At 38.0% G+C, this 24,656-nt stretch overlaps 1 protein-coding gene across 4 annotated transcripts in view; it reads left to right on the forward strand.

Annotated features, from left to right (window-relative positions):
* COL7A1 (collagen type VII alpha 1 chain) overlaps window positions 1-24,656 on the forward strand; it is a 125,072-nt gene that overhangs the window by 11,469 nt on the left and 88,947 nt on the right. For 2 of the 4 annotated variants that reach the window (XM_034431483.3, XM_034431482.3), the window contains exons 5-26: window positions 118-211; window positions 1,718-1,876; window positions 2,241-2,398; window positions 3,660-3,789; window positions 5,382-5,504; window positions 7,406-7,555; window positions 8,800-8,919; window positions 9,313-9,459; window positions 10,003-10,113; window positions 10,789-10,938; window positions 11,050-11,178; window positions 12,263-12,409; window positions 12,730-12,855; window positions 14,288-14,434; window positions 15,044-15,169; window positions 18,496-18,639; window positions 18,749-18,874; window positions 19,738-19,884; window positions 21,016-21,138; window positions 21,254-21,400; window positions 23,133-23,252; window positions 24,129-24,275. In XM_034431483.3, the coding sequence (XP_034287374.2) occupies window positions 118-211; window positions 1,718-1,876; window positions 2,241-2,398; window positions 3,660-3,789; window positions 5,382-5,504; window positions 7,406-7,555; window positions 8,800-8,919; window positions 9,313-9,459; window positions 10,003-10,113; window positions 10,789-10,938; window positions 11,050-11,178; window positions 12,263-12,409; window positions 12,730-12,855; window positions 14,288-14,434; window positions 15,044-15,169; window positions 18,496-18,639; window positions 18,749-18,874; window positions 19,738-19,884; window positions 21,016-21,138; window positions 21,254-21,400; window positions 23,133-23,252; window positions 24,129-24,275 (2,971 nt within the window). The remainder of the gene's footprint in view (window positions 1-117; window positions 212-1,717; window positions 1,877-2,240; window positions 2,399-3,659; window positions 3,790-5,381; window positions 5,505-7,405; window positions 7,556-8,799; window positions 8,920-9,312; window positions 9,460-10,002; window positions 10,114-10,788; window positions 10,939-11,049; window positions 11,179-12,262; window positions 12,410-12,729; window positions 12,856-14,287; window positions 14,435-15,043; window positions 15,170-18,495; window positions 18,640-18,748; window positions 18,875-19,737; window positions 19,885-21,015; window positions 21,139-21,253; window positions 21,401-23,132; window positions 23,253-24,128; window positions 24,276-24,656) is intronic. The other 2 variants (XM_087883725.1, XM_034431484.3) reach the window with 1 other exon arrangement.

Genomic DNA, 24,656 nt, shown 5'->3' on the forward strand with positions numbered 1-24,656 from the left:
CATCTAACTGCAGGTGGTCAGGCTGAGCATACACTGATCTGTTCTTCAAAAAGAATTGAGTTTAAGTCTTTGTTTGGGCATTTGTGTGATGTAGTATTAAATCCCCCCACCCCTTAGATCTGTATTCTCATTACTGATGGAAAGTCTCAGGATGAGGTTGAGCAGACGGCCTTAAAACTGAAGAATCAAGGCATCAAAGTCTTTGCAGTGGGTAAGTGATCTTGCAGCAAATAAGGACAAATTTAATGGGACTTTCTCCCTCTGCACCAGCCACTATTTCTCGTCACCTCCCCCTTGTTGTTAACTGTTTGCTGAAAGAAAAACACATTGGATGGGTGGTACATGAAATGCATATACCAGTTCTTACTTGCCAGTTTAGGGCTAGGTAAGATTGAGAACATTGCAAGCACGGGATGGGCCCTCTAGGTTTATTAATCCTGGAATCACTCCCCTCTTAAATCAGATTATAGTATCTTTTGAAATTACGAGGGTTAAATCAGACTTTGCTTATGCCTCTGGTAAACCTGGGGAAGTCTGCACTTGCAAACTGAGAATTCAGTTGTACAACTATAATGCAACACTCAGGCTAATTGTTACAGAAAGCAATTGTTTTTTTGGTGCATTGTTCTTGATACATAGAGAGATATTTTTCAGATTAGAATTATAATTTTTTTAAAAATTAAATCCCTGATTCCCCTACCAATGCAAGTGAAGTGCGTAAAAAGTAAAGGTGAATATATCAATTTCAGTTATACAGAAAAACAAGTACTGTTTTTGGCATGAGAAGTCTCTAAAATTTTATTTTATGAAATCAACTCAAAAGCCACAAAAATGTACAGGCTTTCAAAATTGCCACATTTCTTCATCAAGCAAGATATTCATCTCACCACCCTGATTATGAAGACATTACCATTTTAATATCTTTAATAATGCCTCTTTTCCTATTTTCCCACTTTCTTTTTTAATGTATTGCCCAGTGAAGAAATCTCAAAGGGCAGGGCAAGAAAATTACATGCATTTTTGGCATTTGCCTAAGAAAAGCATAGTCCTAATATGGATTTCAGATTGGAGATGTTTGTGCATAATATATGTGTGGAAACATATTTTTCTTAGCAAAACCATAAAAGACTTCCAGTACTCCCCAAGCATTTTTTGAAGGAGGACAAAATGCCTCCCGAGAGAGCTTGGAGCAACTATTACTATTTTCCACCAAGTTTCTGTGGTGGAAATTTAGTATATTTGGATTAAAAGCAACTAGGACAAGAACTGGCAGAGCTTAACTGGTCTCAACTGTTCTTTAGAGCAATAGGTTGGAGTTTTTCTCAGCCCTATCTAAAGATGTGGGGTACTGAAGTGCATGCAAAAGATGTGCCCTTCCAGGGAACTCAGATTATAGTATCTTTCCAAATTACAAGGATTAAATCAGGTTTATAGCTTCTGGAGGCCTCAATATGTTTTGGTTTAAGGTTTCCATATTTTTTCCCTTTGATCAAGTTGGCCAGGGGCTTATGGGAGTGAAATCCAAAATGTCTTAAGCATTTCAGTTTCTCAATCTCAATTTAAATAGTAGCAAAACTTACTTTAGTGATCAAAACCCAGTTTATTCTGAGAGTTGCTCCCAGTGTGAAAAAGACTGACTACTGCAAGAATATAGCAATTGTTTAAAGGAGGTTTGGAGCTGAAGCAGGGTGCTTCTTTTTCTCTCTCTTTCACCCAGGTATCAAAAATGCAGACCGGAAGGAGCTTGACCGAGTGGCTTCCACACCCACGGAAGATTATTCCTTCTATGTTACTGATTTTAAAATCCTGGCATCCCTCCTGCCACTGGTGTCACAGAAGGTGTGTGCCAGCACAGGAGGCATCCTCCAGACAATAGGTAAAGGATTCGGAGGACTTAATGTGTTCAGTTTAATGGGCTATATAACTTTCAGAACTTTCCCTTCAGTGAACCTCTGAAATTTGTTCTGTTCTTCTTTCCATGGAAACAATATTGGAGGAAGCTGAGGTCAGGGCCACTGATCTCATCTTTTTGTTGATTTGACTTGACCCAACAAATGGAGAGTGCTCCATCCTTCCATTGCAGACCACAGTCCCCACTGATATCAACACGGTCACTCTTCGTTTGATTGATCCTTTCAGGATGCTTAGCCTTTCCTTTCCATGTCCACAACTGTCTGTAATGGTTTGTGTCAACAAGAAATCTGATTTATGTTGTTCTCTCTGCTTTTTCTTTCCCTAAGGTGCCTACAATGGTCCTTCCAACCTGGCTTTTGTGGAACAAGGAACAGACATGCTAAGGATCCGTTGGACAGCAGCTGGTGGTCCTGTAATTGGATATAAAATTCAGTATGTACCTTTGACTGGCCTGGGCCAACAAATCATGTCAGAAAGGCAGGAGGTGAGTACTTTTTATAGTGCAATCTTCATGCTTTCTCGGAGGTAAATTTAGCTATGTTCAACCATAATGCAGGTCAGTTTTAATGTGGCAGATACATATGTGCAAACCATTCATTTTTGGGGAATTCTGAATTGTCCTATTTTTATTCCAAGATCACATTAGCCATGCCATTCTGGGGCTGATACAGTAGTTTTCTAGAAGTGAAACTTCTGGAATAGGAAGTGATTTGTAATGTTCTGGGGGTCCTGGGGTTGACATTTCCCAGGATAAAACATTATGCATACAACTAATGCGGGGGTAAGGCCCTTATTGGTCTGAAAAGAGGTGAAGGGTACATTATCAAGGTTATGCTATATTAATAACTTCCCTCTCCATATTAAAGCAACAACATAAATTCTAACAAACTTTGTCTGTTTTCAGACCAGCCCATGTTCCACAGTGCTCTTTTAGTTAACACATTGTTATAGTTGACATAATAATATTGAATTTTTGTTTATAAAAAAGGATGAAAGATCCAGTGTCCGCCCTGCATTCTAAGGGAGTTGTCACATCACTTTATCTTTTTAAGAATGTAACTTATTTCTTGAGCCAATTACCCCATCAGATTCCTTTGACCACTGGCCAGTTCTTATTTACTTAAAGTCCTTTTGGCTGTATAACAGAGCTGTCATTTTCTTGTATATTAGAAGTATTTGATAATAGAAAAGACTAACTTGGGGAGTGGTAATTTGACGAATTTAAGTGATAACGAAGCAGGGCCCTGCTTCAATCACTCTGTTATTCTGTCAAAAGTTGTTTTAAGCAATATCTCCATCTAATAAATTGCGATTAACACTTTAGTGCAAGAAATGTGAGGTGAACATGTGACATGATTTGCAAGTAGTATAAAATACATTAAATGTGTTAGATGATTTGCAAGCATTATGCAGTAAACATAACTTGAATAAAGTATTTTTCTTTTTATTATTTGCCTAGAAGAGGATTTTTTATTTTTACATAAAGCCCTAACACAGTTATGAAAAAAGGACATTTTATTTATTCCTAGTAGAATTAATTTGCTTTAGCATTGTAGTGACAAACTTTTATCAGGAAAGTAGTATAGAGATAGGAGTTAAGTACTGCTTGTCCCTCCTCAAGCAATTTTTCTTTGAGAAATACCAGAAATAGTATAATGTAATTTCATACAGATGTTATTTTCATATGTGATTAGATACAGTGGCACTTAATGAGTGATAACAGATCCATTCTGGATACTAAACAGGTCAGTGTGGGATCTGGTGAGACAAGCACTGTACTCCGTGGCTTGAAAAGTGGGACAGATTACCTGGTCACTGTTATAGCTCAGTATGCCAACCGCATTGGAGAATCGGTTTCTGGCAAAGGACGGACACGTGAGTAATAAGCCCATCTTTGATATATTGAGTTTCTGTAATTTATTTGACATTTCTTGATACATTTCCTTTTAAAATTCCTCCCAAATAATTCCAGAATTTGGTGCCTTCAGGTTTCTTGGGTATAATCTCACACTTGGGCTTCTTTGGGTGTCTGTGTAGGCTTGTCATGTATAATATGTAGAATTTACAGTTACGTAGTTTCTGTGTAATACTATAGTCTGTTATAACTGTGGCTATGTCCTATAGTAATATTATGGGACATAGCCACAATTTTTTGATTGCAGAGTCAGAAAGCTGGTGAGTAGAATAAGTTGATGGCTATCTTCTGGGAAGCCAATAAAAACCCTAATAAAAAGTCTGATATTGTTATGAATATATTTCTGGGCAATCCGGCTAATATATGAGTTTAAGCTCTTTTCCATTGTGATTTATTGGCGTCCCAAATAGTCTTCAAGATAAGTTGCGCAGGGCAGGTATGCCATCACCATCTCTTCCTAGAATTTGGCTGCTTTTTTCCAAACCCTGGGCACCTGCCTGGTACATTCTTACAGGGCATTATATTGCCTTTGAAGATGTCTTTATTTAGGTATCATGCCAAGAAACTTGAAGGTATAACACCATGTATGTCATCAGGAGTTGTGGTCTGCTCAAAAATAACTTCATATTAAAAAATAATGCATTAATTCATCAGACAATGTGTTCCGATCCCATCAGAATATTTCCCCCCACTATAGCTACCTCACATTATCACAGCTAGGCTGCTATTGGGCTGACCCCAGGAAACATTTCATGTATGTTTTGAAACTACTGCACAAACTACAGGTCCATTTTAAGTGTTATTCAAAGTCCTGCAATTGATCTTTAGAGCCCTATATAGCTTTGGACCTTGTGCTCAAGGACTGTCTTTTCTCACACATGTCTTGTCTGCACCATTTTTATGATTTTCACTGTCTGAAGTCAGGAAGAAATGCCCTTCTGTAATACCCTCTTTGTAACAGCTAAAACCTGCTCATTATCCTGTGTCATTTTTAAATGAGTTGCCAGCATAACCTTACAATGCAGTGGGTTTTGTTTTTTTTTTGCAACCATTATCCCATCAGAATGTTGGGGTTACATCAGTGGTGAAATTCAAATTTTTTTGCTAATGGTTCTGTGGGTGTGGCTTGGTCAGTATTGTGTGGCTTAGTGGGTGTGGCTTGGGCATGGCAAGGGAAGGATACTGCAAAATCCCCATTCCCACCGCACTCTGGGGCCAGCCAGAGGTGGTATTTGCCGGTTCTCCGAACTACTCAAAATTTCCGCTACCAGTTCTCCAGAACCTGTCAGAATCTGCTGGATTTCACCCCTGGGTTACATCTTTCATCAGTTCCAGGCAACCTAATGGTTGGAGTACAGGTGTTGTATTCCTGGAGCTCTGAAGGGAGCCTGGCTGGAAATGCCTTTGCCATTTTGCTCATTCAGCTCATTCCACTATGAGTGAAATTGACTCTGCAGATTCCTATTAGTATAAGTTCTCTCGTAACACAACGTGTCTGGAATTTACATGAATGTGAAGAACCCACCCCATTGATTCTTTGTTTTCCTTGCAGAGATGCTGTCTGGAGTGACAAATTTTCGGGTGTTAGAAACAGGACCATTTTTCCTCAGACTATCCTGGGCAGCTGATCTAAATGAAGCCCTACAAGGCTACAGGCTCACTTATGTGGCTAGAGGTTAGTGCAAAACTTGACAGGGGGTGATCTTTGGGGTTAGAAGTGCTAAATTTCAGAAAGATTCTTTACTCAAAAAGCAATTAATTCAATTGCTTCAGGGAATACTGGAGCTGAGCTGGAACAGGAAGTACATGGCTGGTGCTGCAGCTTCCCCTTAACCTCATCGATAGTTCTCTATCTCCTGATTCACAGGGATGAGGGGGAAACAGGAATTGCCGTGTTTCTTTAGGTTATACTGGGCTTGGACTCTAGCAGAAAAGTGAGTCCTTCAGCAGAATGGAGCACATTGTCTGAGAAGGAGTCAACCACACTACACTCCCCAGTCCTGTTGTTGTTTGTTGAGGTTTGCTCTGACTAGTCAGACTGCTTTTTAAAAAGAACAAATTGATTTGGGGAGAGGATAATTTTATGTCCAGCCCTAACTGCTCCCAAGCATCACTGTAATTACCAAATTACCGGAATTCAGGGTTTCCTGGGCAAGAAAGTCCAGGCTCGGGGAAGTGGACAAACCCTACTGGAATATTTACCTGCGACTTGTTGTGATGTGCTTGTCAGAAGCTGCACCTGGAGCTGCCTCACCCCAGCCTGCAGCCATGCTGGTGCTTATAGCCTGGCAACTCTCCCAGTGCCTCACCCAGTGTCTGGCCACACCTGCTGCCAAGGGAATTTATCTGCCTAGCAGAGAATTCTGGCCCTGTGGGCACCAAAATGAATGTTGATGAGATCACCACCAACTGTTCCTTTTGCTTGCTGCTGCTTTGCTTGGTGTGACTCAATCAGAAAGAAAGCCTGTGCAAAAAAAAAAAAGGGGGGGGGTCCTGTAGCTGTCACTGTCATTTGTCTGTCAATGCTCTTTAGATAGTTCTTTTAATCCACTTTAGACTAAAAATGGTCTATGCTAAAATGGTCTCCATTCTTTGTCCTAGCAGCTAGAGATACGTGTTCCATGCAATAGTAAGTACTCTGAATTAGAGGGTGGAGGTTTACATGGGATCAAATGGAAAGCAGCTGAGCCCAGTCAGGAGGTACGTGTAAGCTGGACTCCTGTAGCTGCTGTATTACAAGGAAATGTGGGCGACTTTCAATCCTAGAGCCACCTACAGCCTTCAGCCTAGTTCCATATAGCATGTGGCTTGATTTTTCAAAGCTTCCAGAAAGGATCACTTCAGATTTCTGTTAAGTATCTGTCTCATCTCTTCAATCTGCTATCGGAGGAAGATGGAAGAGAGTATCAGAAGGAAAGAAAGTAAGAAAAAGAGGAAAAATGGATTAGAGAGATTAAGACAAGTCCAGCAAGAGAATGGATAGTCTCCCTCACTTTTGACTCTGACTCAAAAGTAGTTTCTTTGATTCCACCATATGGCTGCTGGCCAACTGTGTGTGTTTCCTTCAAGTCACTGTTGACTTCTGGTAGCTGCCTGGCCAAGTTCTCTGTAGTTTTCTTGGCAAGATTTTTTTTTGGGGGGGGAGTTATTTGCAATTGCCTTTTCCTGGGGCTGAGAGTAATTGACCCTAGGTCACCCAGAGGCTGGACTAGAACTACCAGTCTCCCAGTCACTCGGTTTCTAGCCTGATGCTTTAATCACTGCAGGTACTCTCAACTTGTATTTCTCAGAATGCTGGAATAGCTGGAAAACTTATGGAAGATACAGGGTTGGGGAAGACTTGTTTTAAAAGGAAACAACCCTCATTTATCAATAATTTTATTTTCCTCAATTAATCATATAGTTCAGTCTTTAATTCTCAATGTTAAGTAATCAAGAATGAAGTCCCAATAAGAACTTGAGCTGTACTTATTATTGACATTCTTAAAGAAGTAGCACTATCCAGTGATCCTTTATGTTTCTCATAAATTTTTAAATGTACATTTCTAAAATTATCTTTGTTTTTCCTCCTAAAAGGTGAAACTGAAGCTGAAGAAGTGAATCTTGATGCCAGTTCTACTTCGTTCTTGCTCAGCAACCTTCGACCTAACACTGACTATGTGATAACATTGCACCCAATCTTCCCACATCATACAATAGTGCCTGCTGTAGTTCATAGCCGAACAAGTATGTGTCACCTAAATTAAGAAAGTAGAGCCTTGGTCTTTTTCATAGTTGGAAGGGACCTTGGAGGTCTTATAGTCCAACCCTCTGCTCAGGCAGGAAACCCTATCCCATTTCAGACAAATGGGTGTCCAATCTCTTCTTAAAAACTTCCAGTGTTGGAAATATTCACAACTTCTGGAAGCAAGGTGTTCCACTGATTAATTATTCTAACTGTCAGGAAATGTTCATGGATTTAGCTCTGATTAGCATGAATAAGTGTTAACAGAGTGCAGGAGGATGCAAGGGTGCCATGAGCAGATACTACAGAGGGTGGGTAGGTGCCACAGCAAGCACTACGGACTGTGGATGGGTGGGTGCATACCATGAGCAAGCACTATGGAGTGTGGATGGGTGGGCAGCTGCTTCAGGCAGGCATTATGTAGTGCTGATGGATGAGTACTGTGGGTAGAAGTGATGGACCACAGGCAGATGGGTACCATGGATGGCCACTACAGAGTGCAGGCAGGCAGTGCCACAGGCAGACACTACAGAGCACAGGTGGACAGGCAGGTGAAAAAATGGCAGTGGGAGAGACTTGTAGGAATGACTTGCAAACTCCTGCCTGCTTCCCCATTGACTTTGCTTGTGGGAAGCCAGCAGGGAAGGTCACAAATGGCACACATGCAACTGAGGGACACTGCAACTGTTTTGCAAGCCAGTTGCCAAGTGCCCGAATCACGATCATGTGACCGTTGGGTCACTGCAACAGCCTCAACTTTGAGGACTCTTCATAGGTCCCCCTTATTCAGCACCATCATAATTTTGATCACTGAACAAGCAATTGCAACCCAAGGACTACCTATAATTTGATTTGTTTATTAAATCCAGCCCTGATTAGGCATTTTAGGAACTATAGGCTTTCCAGTGTTTATTTTATACATGAAGCAGGCTTTGAGAAATGTGAAGTGCCAGGATTGAGACTTTTTTGTCTTTATCTCAAACTCTTAGTAATCTTTATAATTCACTATAAAGATATTGATTGTGGGTATTATTGACTATAAAAACATAAAAACATCCATAAATTCATAATTTAAGTAGGGAAATCATGCCTTTGCCTTTCATAAACTTTAAGTATAATTGCTTAAATATGTGAATTCGGTGAGAAAATATGGCTCAGGTAGATTTGGGTTCTAGGATTATTGATAATAAGTTGAAACACCCTTCTGCTCATTTTGGTTGACTTTTCCCTCTCTTTCTACCTTTAGTGAATTTGGCAGGAGTGCAACAACTAAATACCCAGAACATCTCCTCCCAAGGGATGCTGGTAATCTGGAGGGGTGTGAGTGGAGTTACTGCATACCGTGTTACCTGGGAACTCCTCTCAGGTATATCTATTCAGTGATACTCTTTGGTGTTATGTAAATATTCGATAAACTGCCCAACCTCCTGTGATTTTTTTTCTTTTTCCAAGAAATGTAGTAATTAACTCCTATGTTCCTCTTTTAGAATGCTCCCAAATTAATACAATTAGTTTTCCAGTTAATTAATAGATTAAGATGTTAGGAGTAGTGTTAAAAGTTCACTGTATCCAAAAAGACATTGTATTGTGGCAATGACACAATGAGAAGTGAAGAATTAAGGATCTCTTGCTGAATGTGATAGAAAAGTAAAAAAGGTAAACTTCTGCAATTCAGCATGTGGTCATGTAGTTCACAGATGCATGTTCCATATGGATAATGACTAACAGCTTTCTTGCTTTGTATTTTGAAATTTCTTAGGTCAGGGTCGTCAAACAGCTAATGTGGATGCTAGCAAGAATTCATATTTGTTAACAGGACTGCAGCCTAACACTGATTACCTAGTATCTGTTGCTCCACTCTATGGACAGGTAGAAGGTCCCAAGGCCTCCATTAGGAGGAGAACAGGTAGGTGCACTTGCTGATCATTGTTTTTATTACTAATAGTACTACAGTACTACTACTTCTGCTGTTGTTACAATAACTACCACTGCACGTAAAATATGTCCTATGGAATAATTGTTAGCATTCCATTTATAAACTAGTTTATAGCATAACATGTTAAATATTAAGATATCGAACATGAACATTGATTTAGGAAAGTATTCAGATTCAAGTTTAAAGATGGCATTCTGTTTACTATGTATTCAAAGGAAGGGGAGAAAATGCAACAGATATTATATGGTAATTGTAGCTGGAGCAAACAGATGTCTAGGTATCCTCATGTCAATATATGAATGTTATTTATGTAGCCCAGCTAAAGTCCATCTTTACAAAAAATGCTGGGACTTCCTGTAATAGTGAATTTGGATATAGATTGTTACTTGTTTTTCTTCTTTGAATAAATTTGTCCCATAGTGATTAAGGTTTGGATCTAAAGATTGTAATAACTGAGAGGTTATTATAGCTTTTCCTGATCATTCAGAACTTTACTATTTTTGTTGCTCTTAGAAATAGCCCAGATTCTTAGGACTATCGCTGTTGACCCGACATCAATTAAGGTTGCCTGGAATATCATCCCTAATGCTCAGGGGTATCGTCTGGAGTGGAGAAAAGCAATAGGTAGGATGGCTAAATTTGTGCAATGTGGTAGAGAAGTTATAGAGATTGTGGACACCTATAAATGTGGTGGGGAGAATCTGTTCCTTTCCCAGTCAGTTTCAAATATTTCTAGGATATCCTTTTGGAGAAGTTTTTATGCAGTGTATAGCTTTCCTTTTCCTTTAAGGTAAGTTTTAGAATAAGCTTCAGTGACTTGGTATCCTCCAGCATGTCCTATTATAATTCCATATCTCATCTAAGAAAGACAGAGGTGTTGGGAATGTTGGCTTAAAGAGAATGGTTGTTGCAGAATTTGATGGAATTTGGTGATCTGGATCTCGGTGGTAAATGAGCCTAAAGAGACTGAGTTGGACTATTTTTGTTCTGTGTTATTCTCATATATTTCGTGTTCATAGTTTGTTATGTTTCATTTTGGTGGTAAATTATAAATAATATTATTTTTTTAAAAAAAAACATCAATTGAATGTTTCTATTTTTCCTCAAAACATATATCATAATGCCTTTTGATATATTGGAGGGCAGAATGAACTATGATTATGCCTTAATGTTGAAGAAAATTGCAAGTTAAGCAATGACTTGGCATTTATGTCAAATTAGTGAGACACAGGGATAATACCTATTTGTTTTCAAATCCATAAAGATCAATGCTAATTTCTATCTTGTATTGATTTCAAGGAGCAGATTCTCCCAAGACTGTTTCTCTATCCACCAATGAGAACAGCTATACTCTGAGTGGCCTGCAACCAAGCACGGAATATCATATCACCCTCTACACTTTATATGATGGAAAAGAAGTAGCAACCCCAGTTACTATCTCAGAGACAGGTGAGTAAGAGGAAATTCATGCTACCTTTAATTCAGCTAGTCACATTCCTGGCTGAGGCTTTTGGTTTTCGCATTGTCTTTGCTGAATTAAAGTCAAAAGTTCTCTTTTAGGGGTGGCACCTTCAGTGGGAACTATCTCCAACTTGAGGATCATCGAGACTATAGGAAACAGAGTCCGGATATCATGGCTAGGAGTCCAAGGAGCCACAGGATATAAGATCGTAGTACGCAATATGCAAGGTGAGAATACTGGAGCAGCTGGTTGATAGGAGTGGCTTGATAGTGGCGGCTTGCTGAAAATCCAAAAGTATCCATTGAGAGGAGGAGATGGAAGAGCAGAAATGTACTAAAAGGAGGAGAAGAACAAAGACTTTCCAAGCAATAAACAGAGTATAGTCTGGAGCATCTGGTCCCTTTCAACATCCCTCTTTTTTCTGCTTTTCTGGGTTGAAGAGCATGTTCTGAAGGGAGATTTTCTTGCAAGTTATAGAATCTTGATAAAACATCACCTCTAATCATTTAAGCAGTACTTCTCAAACATTTTCCTTTATTACTCAAAACCACTTATCAAAAAGCCCTTTTTATCCAATGTAAGTAAAATATTTTAAGTCAATTTAAATGCCCCTATTGTGATTAGGGTTCATGTGTTACCTAAAGAAAAAGTACTTTTACCAAATTTAGGTATTTTACTCAGGTTTGGGAACCACTGATCTAAAGAGCTTTAAGGAACATTTTTTTTAAAAAAAAAAATTTATATGCCGCCCTTCTCCGAAGACTCAGGGTGGCTTACAATGCGTTAAGCAATGATGCAACATTGATGCAAGCACCCTCAAAACTTGTTCAAGTTATCAGCATTGGGAGTTGAGGGAATAGAATAGAATAGAATAGAATAGAATAGAATAGAATAGAATAGAATAGAATAGAATAGAATAGAATAGAATAGAATAGAACTTTATTGTCACTTTAAATGTACACTAATCAGCATACATTAAAATGAAATTTCATTGCATTCAGCTCTCAAAGGATAACCATTAGAGATGGTACCTGAGGAATAATGGAAGTAGGAACAACATTGAGGTGATTCACACCTAAGTAGAAGAGTGTAGCAAAACAAATCTTTTGTTGAAAGCTGAAGTGATTTGTTTGTGGCAAATGAAACTCTTGGTTTATTCTCCTCTCTCCTTATCCAATGTCAGATTCCTGGCTCTTTGTAGCCTGATGCTGTGACCACAAAATCATAAGATTTGTTTTTATGAAACAGGCTTTGAATTGGAAAGCCACAGTTATGAGTTCATGTTCACAACTATTGTGGTTTCTGCTGTAGATGGCACTGAGAGGGTTCGACACATCCCAGGCTCCCAGACCACAGAGGACTTAGTTGATTTGAAAGAGAACGTCTCCTACATGGTCCGTGTGTCAGCTCTTATTGGCAACCGTGAGGGTAATGCCGTTCCTCTCAACATCCAAATCCGTAAGTGTGTTAACCCTATCTCTATGCTCCACTGCCTCTTTTGCTGTCTTGTTCCCCACACGGAATCACTTTTGGAATGATTCATCTTCTGATATTCTAATAAAGAGAATATTTTTGTCATCAGATAATGTATGTAGAGCAACACTATAGGGGAGAAAACTGAGGAGACATTGTTATTGCAATTATTTGAGTGGGTATGTTAAAAAAGGAGCCAGATGTTTGTCTCTTTGTTTCAAGAACTTACTCAACTGTTCTCTCTATAAGCCCAAGCCATCTATTACATTCTTCCAGTAATCCTACTTTTTGTCTATCTGTGGCAGGACCACCGTTAGTGGGCAGTGTATCAAACCTGCGCATGGTGCCGGTGGGACTGGGTCGCATTCGGCTGCTATGGACTCCTGTTGCCAGGGCTACAGCTTATAGACTGGTGATTGTCAACACTCAGGGTAAGGACCTTCTGCATGCCTAGATAATTCTGATTCAGGAGGATTTTCAAGCTGTACAAAGCAGAAAAGGATCTAGTGAAGAAAAAAAGGGGGAGGGGAAATCATTTGGAGGTGGGAATATAGAAGAGTCTGTCTGTCTGTCTGTCTGTCTATTTATCTTCTTCCTTCCATCTTTCATATCCTGCTTTACTCTGTATCACTCAATAATGCAGACCCCCACCCCTACCCCAACAGCAACTCTGTGAAACAAACTGAACTAAACAGAGTAATTGGCCCCAGGAAGAAAAGGAGTTGATAAAAGGAATTTGAAACAGGGAGTCACTTGGAGAAGAAGCAAAATGAGAAAAAACAGCAGAGTTAATTGATGTTCTTTAAAGGTCTAAGAGGAGAGAGGGGAAATGAAGTAAAAGTTTAGCTGAATGATTATTGGATGTAGCTTTCATCCAGTAAGGAATGGCAAAAATGGCATTAGTGGCCACTGACCATGATGTCTGGAGCTGTGAAAACAGTGCTCACTGTTTAAGTGCTACCATTAATTATACTATAGTTATTTGTGGTTTCATACCAGCAGTAGTTATATTTAGCTTGTATATAACTGTATATATCTATTGTTTAATTAATAGTACCTGAGTGGTTTGCATTTAACACTAAGCCACAATATAATTTAGTTTTTGTTTGTTTGCTTGCTTGCTTGCTTTGGGCTTTGCAATAACAAGCCACTGTTTCTTCAGTATAAAATAACTTGGTTTCCTATTATGTAAAAAAAACACAATTTCTGACAATCTTGATACTAAGTAATTCTCACAATTTATACATTTATCCAATAAGCAAATGCAATGTGTCTCTCCATTTCCTAGTACTGTAACAGAATTTTGCGGTATGAATGTGTGTTTGCAATCATTTGAGAAAAAAGAGCAATGTCTAAGGAGATTCTCAGTCATCCAGGTCATGGTTGTCCCAAAGGTGCTTTTTCAAAAGGCAACTGGACTTTGCAACCCTTAACATTTATGAATGTGGGAGAAAATGGCCTGAGGTTTGAGGGACAATGGGGTGGAGAGAAACAGGGATGAACTGGAAGTCCAAATTGAAAATGGTGGGAAATAGTAAAAGTGCTTCAGGGACACACACACACACACACACACACACACACACACACCACTTACTTTCTTACTTGAATTATGTAGCCTTGCATCTCACATTTGTGGGTGCCTTATAATTTAAACAAACAATAGCAAAAACCAAAGAATAAAAATATGGTAATAATATAATAAAATTCAAAAAAATATAATATGAAAGATCTGAAGATGAGCGTGTGACCCAGTATTGAAAAATAATGTTTTTGTCTGGCTTACAAGGAGAGATGGGGTTGTGGTGCTAACTAAAGCTTCCCAAAATCCCAGGTTGATTTTGCTTCCTTTGCATCTTGTTTCAGATCGTTCAGAGGAAACAAGAAGAATTCCTGGAGACCAGAATTTCTTTGAATTGCAAGATCTGAAGGAGGGTGTCACATACTTAGTACAAATAACTACACAGTTGGGCACCCAAGAAAGCACTCCTGCCACCCTTACTTTCCAAGTTGGTGCGTTCTCTTCTGACGCCAGAGCTGCCTCCTTCTCTTGACAACTGTATTATGACTTTTTTAAAAAAACCTCTTCAGTACAGCACAGTCATTATGGCTGGTAAAGACTTAGCAGTAAATCAAGATTTGATGCAGCAGTAACAAGGCAGGAACATGCTCCTTCTAATGTCTTTTAAAACTTAGGTTGCTTTAACTAAGGCTACTCATTAAATACTCAGAACTGTGAAATACCAGTCTTTGGCACTTATTTCTATCCTTGCTCTGCAGAAAGATCAGGATGGGAGAAGCAGATAAACACAACTGAGGACTTTAGATCAGGGATGAAATCCAGCAGGTTCTGACAGGTTCTGGAGAACCAATAGTAAAAAAAATTGAATTTCACCACTGCTTTAGATAAAGTAGGATGTTTCAGCCTCAGCTCCCCACCAAGGGCTGAAAAGAATGTCTCCTTCTCTAACAAGTTGGTTGCACAGATTCTTGAGGAAATATTCAAGAGCAGGAAGAACAACTCTATATTTGAAATAATTTATATTAAATAATGGTAACCATTTTATTATTTTTCAATGGTTTATACGCATCATTCTTTCTTTTATATGCTTGACCTTGTAGAACGTCAATCTGTAGGCAGCATCAGCAACTTAGAGGCAGCTCCATCTGGGCCCAATCAATTGCGTGTTACCTGGAATCGGGTTCCTGGGGCCACGGGCTATAAAGTGACATGGCGATTGAGAGAGGGTGAGTTTTGACAAGTCATAAAATAAGGCATTCTAACTGCTGAAGTGTACATTTTTGGATTTTATCTTACTTGAGTATTGAAGTGTGGGTGGCAACATGATGTCAAGGCAATATATGGAGGGAAGAAAACAAAATGCAAATCCTGAGGTATTTGGATGCTTCCTATTGGAGAGTTTTTTACCATATTTTTTCCTAACATGATTGTGCTACTTTTCCAGCTTTTCCTCCTTAGTGACTTTTTCTTGGAAAGAAAAAAAATATGGAAGAAATTGGGATAAAACACTGAAAAGTAAAGTTGTCCTCATTTCATTCTATGAATGAGACAGGACTATCTTGATGAGAAAGGCCTTCTCTGAAAGCGTATTCTAATGCCACAGAGTTGTTTTAATAAATACCAATTTGGTGGCAAGCAGGCCATGTGATTTTAAAGCAAATTGAAATATCCATAAAGCCCAGTCAAACTTGGTTCTGAAATTTACAGCCTTCCTACTGGATCCTTCTGAAAGTTGGATGTTTTTAACCCAGTGCTAACCTTGGGTCATAATTTGACCTTAAACTGCACTTCTGTAAGAAATTCAGTGAGAATTCCCTTCAAATTGATTTTGCATCGGGGCAGAATTTGACACTTGCCTATGAACTAAAAAATATTCTACTTAGCGTTTTTCTTTTTTTGGCTTCCTGTTAAAACAAACAAACAAACAAAAAAACAGAACAATTGCCATTGAGGCAAGTCAATGGACTCAAAAGATTAAGCCAATAAGCTTTTAAAACTTTGCCAAAACCAAATAATTTTAGAAGAGGAAACACTAGTAATCTGATAAAATGCTAGAGTTTATCTGTGTCTCTGAGCAAGCTAATCTCTTTGCAGTTCAGAACTATTTAGGCAGTTAGTTGTCAGCGCTAAGCAAAAGGCTCTTCTTAACATTAAAATATTTCATAAGCATTCATAAGCACAGACTGGATTGTTGTCCCAATGCAAAACAAGTTAAAACAGGATTAGTGACTTTTTCCTTTGAAAATTTTTTAAGTATATAATAGATTTTATACACATACACACGGTATATATTAATATTGTGTATAAGCCCATCTGAAGATAAGCCAACTCAACTCATATTTTTAATTAAAATACTGTGAAAAATGTGCCATCTGGAGATAAGCCAACCCTCAAAGTTTTCATATCGTTTTAATTGTCACAATTTTCCACAGGTGGCACAGCTGGTTAAAAATTTGAGAGCAGCTTATCTGCATATGGGCTTATTCACAAATAGACTAGGAATATATAGATAGTACCATATATACTCACAGATGGGCCAAATCCAATTTGGAGTTATTTTTCTTGGCTTAGTGTGTGTGCAACTGTGTGTGTTCGTTCTAGAATGAGCAGGGATGCTTATATAGGACATGCCAACAACTTTTTATAGCAACTGCATCGTTTCCTTGGACAAAATAGCTTCTCTCCATAGCTATAGGCCACCCTATGGAAGATGTTTTTGGTTTAAGGAGCTGCTAATAGTTGCTATATGCTCCAAAGCAATTTTTTCTGCTTCAGATTCAAAATACTACCCAGCCTTAATATACATAAGATTAAATATATATTTTACTTTAATATGAATAATTACAAGAAAATAATAACATTTTTCTAGGACAAACTTGCACTCCTATTAGAGAAGGCCAGCTCAATTTCAGCTTGCTACTTTTCTGAATGCCAAAATATCTGTTTCTGTTGCTTGCACAGTGTGTGGCATATTTTAACATTATCTCATTGTTTCTTAGAAGATATAAAATTGAAAGATTTCATCAGTCCCCTTCGTCCTCCTTCTTCTCCACACCCTGAGAGATAGCATCCAAGAAATTGAGATGATACATAGATAATTTTTGCTTCATCTCTGTCAGTTCTGAATAAATTGGGGGATTATAAAATGCAACAAAACCTCAGATAGAAAAATTAAATTGGATATTTTGTCCTCAAAGTTTAGTTATCCTCTAGCAATCTGTGAAATACATTTTATTATAAAGAGGCAACAGCCTTGGTATTTTAGTCCTGTAGTCTTAAACTGTACACGTTCCATTGAAGTACAATATAATAGTTTATATTCAGAGTATGTAAAAGAATATTCCCTTCTATGCCTTCTTGTCTTTATTGTAGTAGCCAACGAAGAAATGATTTTGTATCTTGATATAGTCTACCTAGTTGATATGTTTGTATCAGGTAAAATAGTTAATATTTCATTTTCAGTTGACATTTTGAAAATGAAGTTAATGTACTGATAAAAACAATCACAGAGCATTGAATTTCATGAACAAAATCTTCTAATGATTTCCTGTTGTGTATGATAGCAGAAAAGAAATTAAAAGTTAGGCATCTGTGTTTTGTATCTTCTTGTGATCTGATTTTCATTATTGAATCTGTCAGGACTAAAATTAATTAGCTAACAGGAAACTCTGGGGACTGGAGTATATTAGCTGTGATTTCATCTCTCAGATCAGGAAATGTATTATGTAATATACTATCCATCACCCTGTTGCTGGCCATGTGTTGATTCTTTTTTCTTTCCATTCTGCTTTTTTGTTTGCATTCCTTAAGACAGCAGCATTTCCCTCCTTGTTTCCTCTTATATGCACATGGAACTCTTTTTTGCCCAATGAGATGCTTTATCCATGAAATTTGCATCTTGCAAATTATGTTGCAAACATAATTATTTACATTTAGCCTCCCATATAATGTTTTTGGAGCATGTATAGATTGCTAGTTAGATGTGAAAATCCTGGTTTCTTAGTTGCCAGATTTGAGTAAGCAGATACCCACAGCAAATATGCACCTATTTTGTTTTTTTTTTTACAACTTTTGAATTTTTGAAGTACAAGTTTATTCTTGGCAAACATTTCAGCAAATTTTCCAGAAACATGCATGTTGCAGATATTTTCATTTCTTCAACATGCATGTTTTGTATTCCTACAAACTCAAATAAAGGAAGAAATGGGTTAATAAAGTATACATATTATTTATTTTATTTGTTATATTCCACCTATTCTTCAGAAGCTCAAGGCAGCATATAGCCCAACAAACATGAAACAATGTTTGCTATAATTTCTGCTAATCAAGGGATTTTAGTGCACATTTTCTCCACGATTCTGATCAAATTCTGATCAAAGAATGACAGTTTAAAATGCAAAAGGGTGATTGAATTCCAGATTGTTTTTTAGCCTGGAAGCATTGGCTGATTTTGGCACCACTCTCTGGTGGTTTTAAGATTAATAATTCACTGTTTTCTTCCTTGTGTGAGTAATCTGTTGCCTCCATCTTGAACACACCTTTTCCCTTCCAGGTCAAGCGATCTCTCGACTCCTACCAGCTGATATAAACTCCTACACCATTGATGGTTTGAGACCTGGAACTGTCTATTTCATTGAGGTTTCAGCCTTAGTTGGTAGCAGAGAAGGGAGCTCAGCTACCACCTCAGTTACAACAGGTGAGACCAGTTGTAGTTGCAGATGAGTCAATGCATATCTCTCTGCCCTTTTTACTACACCTTGAGAATCCTATTACCAATCATTCTTTTTTTGTTCTTTACCTTGAAGGCTTTGATCCAGTGGGAACAGTCACCAGCCTCAGAGTCCTTGAATCCAGGGGAAATGTGATACGCATCTCTTGGATTGGGGTCCCAGGGGCTACAGCATATCGAGTGGTATGGAACCAGCGTAGTGGTAAGGAAGCTGCCAAAGTTTATTGATCTTCTGTTTCTGGTTTCCTCGCATTAATTGTGAGAAGTTGTGAGCCTCTTGAAGAAAATACTTGTTTGCTGTTGACCTGTAGAGTCTCCTTATTTTCATAACCACTTATAGTCCCTGGGAGAGGTTATCCATTGGTGCAGCCTGATATATTATCAGCACACTGATGGTAGTTTTAATCTCAATGATGGATCAAGTGAAATATACTGTTAAAATGTCCTAAAATGGGCTTGGGAATGGAAGCAGGGAATGCTCAAGCAACTTTTAAAAAAATCTTGCAAACACATACTTTTAATATACATTAATTCATTATTACAACGACTTAATTATTACATGTTACATAATTATAAGTATTCTATATTTTACAACAAAATAATTATTATATTATCACAACTATGCAATTGGATTTAGAGGGGAAAAATATACAGTACAAGCCATGGATTTGATAGCTAATAACTGACATCACAGTTTTATTAAGAAAATGAAGATTTAAGTATTTTTTTAAAAAAAATCCCTATGAATGTTAAAAGCAACCTGAATACACACACACACACACACACAAACACACACACATTCTGAATGCCTTTTACAGTGCAGACTTAATTTGCGCATCTTAGTTCTAGGAGTGAAAAACAAAGCAGTCATAAATCAAAAACACAGATCTTTTGAGGCTGAAGTTGGAGATTTTCTTGTTTACTGAAAGGAAATGTAGAATTAGGAAAAAGAGAGGCTTCTTGTTGCTGTGATCAAACTTTATACTTATTTGTGTGGGTTACAATAATCTTGCATGGCTTTGGTCGTCTTTTTCACTAGCAAAGTCACATTCTCTTCTTTTAAAGGTGGACCTGAGAGCAGCAAACTGGTCATGGGAAACGTTAATTCCTTTGATTTAGAAAACCTGGAAGGAGGAGTCAGCTACACTGTAAAAGTCACAGCACTGATTGGGAATCGTGAAGGAAATCCTGTGTCTATTACTGTCACAACACGTAAGACTTATTCATCCTTATTTGTGTGTCAGATTCTTACTAATCTTACTAATTTTAGTTGTATTATGCTTTGGTTTCTTTGCTAAGATTTGGAGGGAAATTATGTGGCACTTTCTACTGGTATTTAACACTCTACATTGTATTGTTCCTGCACTTGTCATCCTTAGAGAAGTTCTCTGAGTGCACAAACTATGAATAAAGGAGGTTCTGCCTCTGGAATGTTTTAATTTATTTATCTTTCAACACAGCATATATTAAAAATTCATTTTTATCTATCAATTGCTTCAAATCTTAGCTTCCACCCATTTTTTTCATATCTCCAGTTTTTCCCCAATTTTTAAAGTTCAATTTCCCCATAATGTCAATTTAGCATGGGAAAAGGGTCAAATCTTTTTATTGGACATTCCATTCCATAACTTTTCAACTAACATAATTGTTTCCAGGCATACTAGAGTTTTAGTGTGTTTAGATCCTAATACTATCCATTTAACCAACGTTGAGATAGATGATAGATGATAGATAGATAGATAGATAGATAGATAGATAGATAGATAGATAGATAGATATTCCAAACTTGCCCAAATTGGAAAATTAACACCAATTGTTTGGCTTCCAGTATTTAATATGTGACAATATATAGCTCCAGATTCAGAAAACTCAATTCTCCCTCATTAATTGATCATTATATTTTCTGTAAAGATATCCTCAGAATCAAAGAACCCCATAGAATTTTTTCTAAAGAAAGAATTTATTTTTCTGAAAATATTTTCCAGATACATCATCCCATCACATAATTGATTATTCAGGTATTATTGGGTAATATTTCAGTGATTATTCATGAAGTGAATAATCATCTAAAGTTAAAGTGAAAAAATTTTTTTTTACCTCATACCTCAATGCTTAACGCATTGTAAGCCGCCCTGAGTCTCCGGAGAAGGGCGGCATATAAATCAAATTAAAAACAAAACAAAACTGAAAGTGGAAAAACAATTTTTTTTATCTCAAACCGAAGACATAAATCTTATCTATGTTTCATAATGTTTCATCTTCCTAGAGTATCTTTTTCTCATTGTTAAAGATCAGACTTCCTGGCTTCTTTTCCATTGTTAATCATCATACCTTTCCTTTTAGCGGCAATCCCAATTCAACCGGTTGGAAACCTGCGTGTGACTGACTCCTCGGTAACCCATATTCGACTAGAATGGAGCCCAGCACAGGGGAGCACAGGCTATCGGCTCACCTGGCGCCCTGCAGGTGATCAACGCTTCCTATATATATGTTCCTATATATACTTTCCTATATGTATACACCTCCTCTATTATTGGCACCCATTATCCAATAAATTAACTAGCTCTCTTACATGGGACAGGTGGGCCTGAGAGGAGTCAGCTGTTGCCAGCCCATATTAATACCTATGTCATTGAAGATCTGCAGCCAGGAGGGCGCTACGACATCCGCATCACAAGTCTGAGTGGCAACCGGGAGAGCGAAGCTGTGGCCATTGTTGCCACCACTGGTAACCCAACTCTCTGTTATCCAGAGATAGAAGTCTATAGCACAAAAGTTGCTAGAGTAGCCTCTAGTTAAATATAGAATGTAAATTTCATATGTAAGAAGAATTAGAGACCAGACAGAGATAAACCAATTCTATCTGGTTTATTGGTTTTCATTAATGGCCCCTGTTGGCCTCTACTTCTGGGGAAAGCATTGTTGTGTTTTCTTGCAGCTAAGAGACCTGCTTTAGAGTTTTGTTGTTCTTTCATGCAGATTAGAGAAATTATATTTGTATTTGATATGTAATTGTAAGGATCTTCTGTAATATTGCCAAAGATCAGTAGATATTTGAATCTCTCATCTTTTGTGATATGTAATTCCATTGGCTGTTGCAGCTCCATTTTTAAACTTAAAACTAAAAAAACCCATCCTTTAAAAAACAATTTTAAAGAACAGTTTATTGTCCTTTAAAAAAAGGTTGAAACATCACACAAAGCAAAATGTATAATCTAAAACTGAAGTGAAGCATAAATAAAAGCATGAGTAGCTTTTCTAGATATTAGTCTAACCTTTTAGAAGGAAAACTCCCAAATAAGGGTGCTACACCAGAATGTTGCTATTAGGCTGTTTCTTCCACACTTGTCTATAGAGCATATAAGAAGATAGTTCAAAAAGCAGATAAAGCAGATAAGAACGTACTTCAAAAAGCAGAGTTTCAACAGTGGACATTTTTTTTCAACTATGACAGTATAAATTATCTCTAATTTATTGCTTTGGTTTTTATGTACAGAACTGCTTTTCTCTGTATAATATTCAAGTCAATGTGTCACAGACAATAACACTAGTTTTGCATATAGCTGTATTATATACTACTCATCTCTGGTATATAAATACCAGATCTGTAAAATGCTTATGCACTCCACCTCAGCAATCTGCTTTAAGCATCAGAAATAGTATGAACTTTCATTTATGCTTAAAACATTGGCAGGGATGTACTCAGCCTCACAAGCATCATGACAGGGCAATCTGCTTCAAAGAAAGTGACTTCTGCACTGTGTGTGCACAAAAGACCTCTGAAGGGCCAAAGAAGCAGCTGAAGCAAAGCATTAGGTAGAGGTAGCCCTCAACTTACAACCATTAGTTTAGTAATATTTCAAAGTTACAATGGCACTGAAAAAACTGCCTTGTAACCAGTTATCATATTTAAGAGATGCATAATGCATTGTAGCATCCCTTACAGTCATGTGATCAAAATTTGGGTGCTTGGCAACTAGCATGCATTTATGACGGTTGCAGTGTCCTGACTCATGCCATCACCATTTCCCAGCCAGCTTCCAGTAAACAAACTCAGTAGGGAAAGCCAGAGTTACTTAACAACCATGTGATTCACTTAACAACTGCACTGATCCGTTTAACGACCATGGCAAAAAATGGTTATAAAATCAGGTGCAACTCACTTAATAATTGCCATGCTTTGTGATGGAAATTCTGGTTCCAATTATATTTTGTAAGTCAAGGACTAGCTAAAAAATCCCAGGTTTTTTTTTCTTGGAGCAGCTATTATGGGGTGATTTGGGCCATTTACTTTCAAATGAAATCATCCCATTAAACCTTGTAAGGTTACAATAGATCACAAGTGTGACATCTACTCTCTGTGGTCGTCAGTGTGAGTTCCTATGAAGAGCTTCTCTAGATTTTTCTTTCAACTATCAAGGACCAAACTACCTGTCCCATATTTACTTTTATTTTTTCAGCAGCTGTGGGCCGAGTGGCCAATTTCCAGGTGACAGATTCTCAAAAGGATTCTCTAACATTGTCCTGGACTCCAGTTCCTGGGGCTTCTGGCTATCTTCTCACATGGAAATCTCCAAGAGGTTGGGCCTATGTTTGATATACATCACACCTTTCCTCCAGGAGTTCAGTCATATAGGAGCTCTGATTTCCCTTCACAACTTTTTGTGGAGTAGTGGTCAAAGTATTGGGCTAGGAATGGGGAAACCCAAATTTTAGTTTCCACTCAGTAATGGAAGCTTGCGAGGTGACTTTACACATGTCACTCTTTCTCAGACTAATCTACTCTTAAGGATTGTTGTTATGAGGGAAAAGACCTTACCCCTAAGACCTTATGCTTAGATATAGCAATAGCACTTATATACTGCTTCACAATGCTTTACAACCCCCTCTAAACAGTTTACAGAGTCAGCATACTGCCCCCAACAATCTTGGTCCTCATTTTTCCGACCTTGGAAGGATGGAAGTTTGAGTCAACCTTGAGCCGATGAGATTCAAACTGCCGAACTGCTGGTAGCCGGCAGTCAACTGAAGTAGCCTGCAGTATTGCACTCTAACCACTGCGCCACTACTGCTCTTAAACTTATGTGATATAAGCAGGTATCAAATAAAATACTGGGTTTCTTTATTTATACAGTTTCTTCCACTTCCTCAATCCATTCAGACTCTAGATAGTTTGCAGATATTAATACTAAATAAAGGATATTAACAAATCATACAAAAATCTCTGGTGCTAATGACTCCCTAATCAATCCCCAAAGGTCCAGAAGTGTCAGGTTTTTACCAGCTTCCAAAAGACCATGAGAATGAAGGCTCCCATAGCAGCAATGTAATAGAGCAGTATTGTGACCAATTAACAAGCGTACAAGCCAATATATTGTGAGACACACTATCTGCATTATTAGCCCTGTGTAAAATTCTCTGTGTTAATCCTCTATCATGTTTCTCCTTTGTTTCAGAGGGAGAAGAGGCACAAAGAACATTGCCTGCATCAGAAACATCCTACCAAGTGTCTGGGTTGCATTTTGGGGAGCAATACGCCTTTATGATTCGCCCACTGTTTGGGAGCATCTCCGGTGCTGAGGTTTCTATTTCTCACCAGATAGGTGAGGTTTTGCTTTATGGAAGAATGTCTTTACCAAGGTATCCATTCAAGAGGACAAATAACAAAGCATGTGTGATCAACCAGGTGCTATAAATTACATACTTGTGTCAGAAGCTCATCCGCAAGTAAATAATAACATTTGTTGAATTCTTCACAGCATGCTATCATTTTGGCATCACAGTAGTTTGCCATGGACACCAATGGGTCTCTAGAGCCTCTTGCTTGCAAGTTGCTGGTCAATTCACTTAATATTTGGTGGGAGAAAAGGGTGAAGTCCTATTTTTGAGAGGGAGTCCTGGGGTGTTTGTTTTTAACAATGATGATCCTATTTTAGACCTTACATTTTGGATTTCCTGATTTGTATATTCCTTGGCCTGTTTAC

This window comes from Pantherophis guttatus, chromosome 2 (assembly GCF_059756535.1).
Source record: "Pantherophis guttatus breed Tessera chromosome 2, ASM5975653v1, whole genome shotgun sequence".
Lineage (NCBI taxonomy): Eukaryota > Metazoa > Chordata > Lepidosauria > Squamata > Colubridae > Pantherophis > Pantherophis guttatus.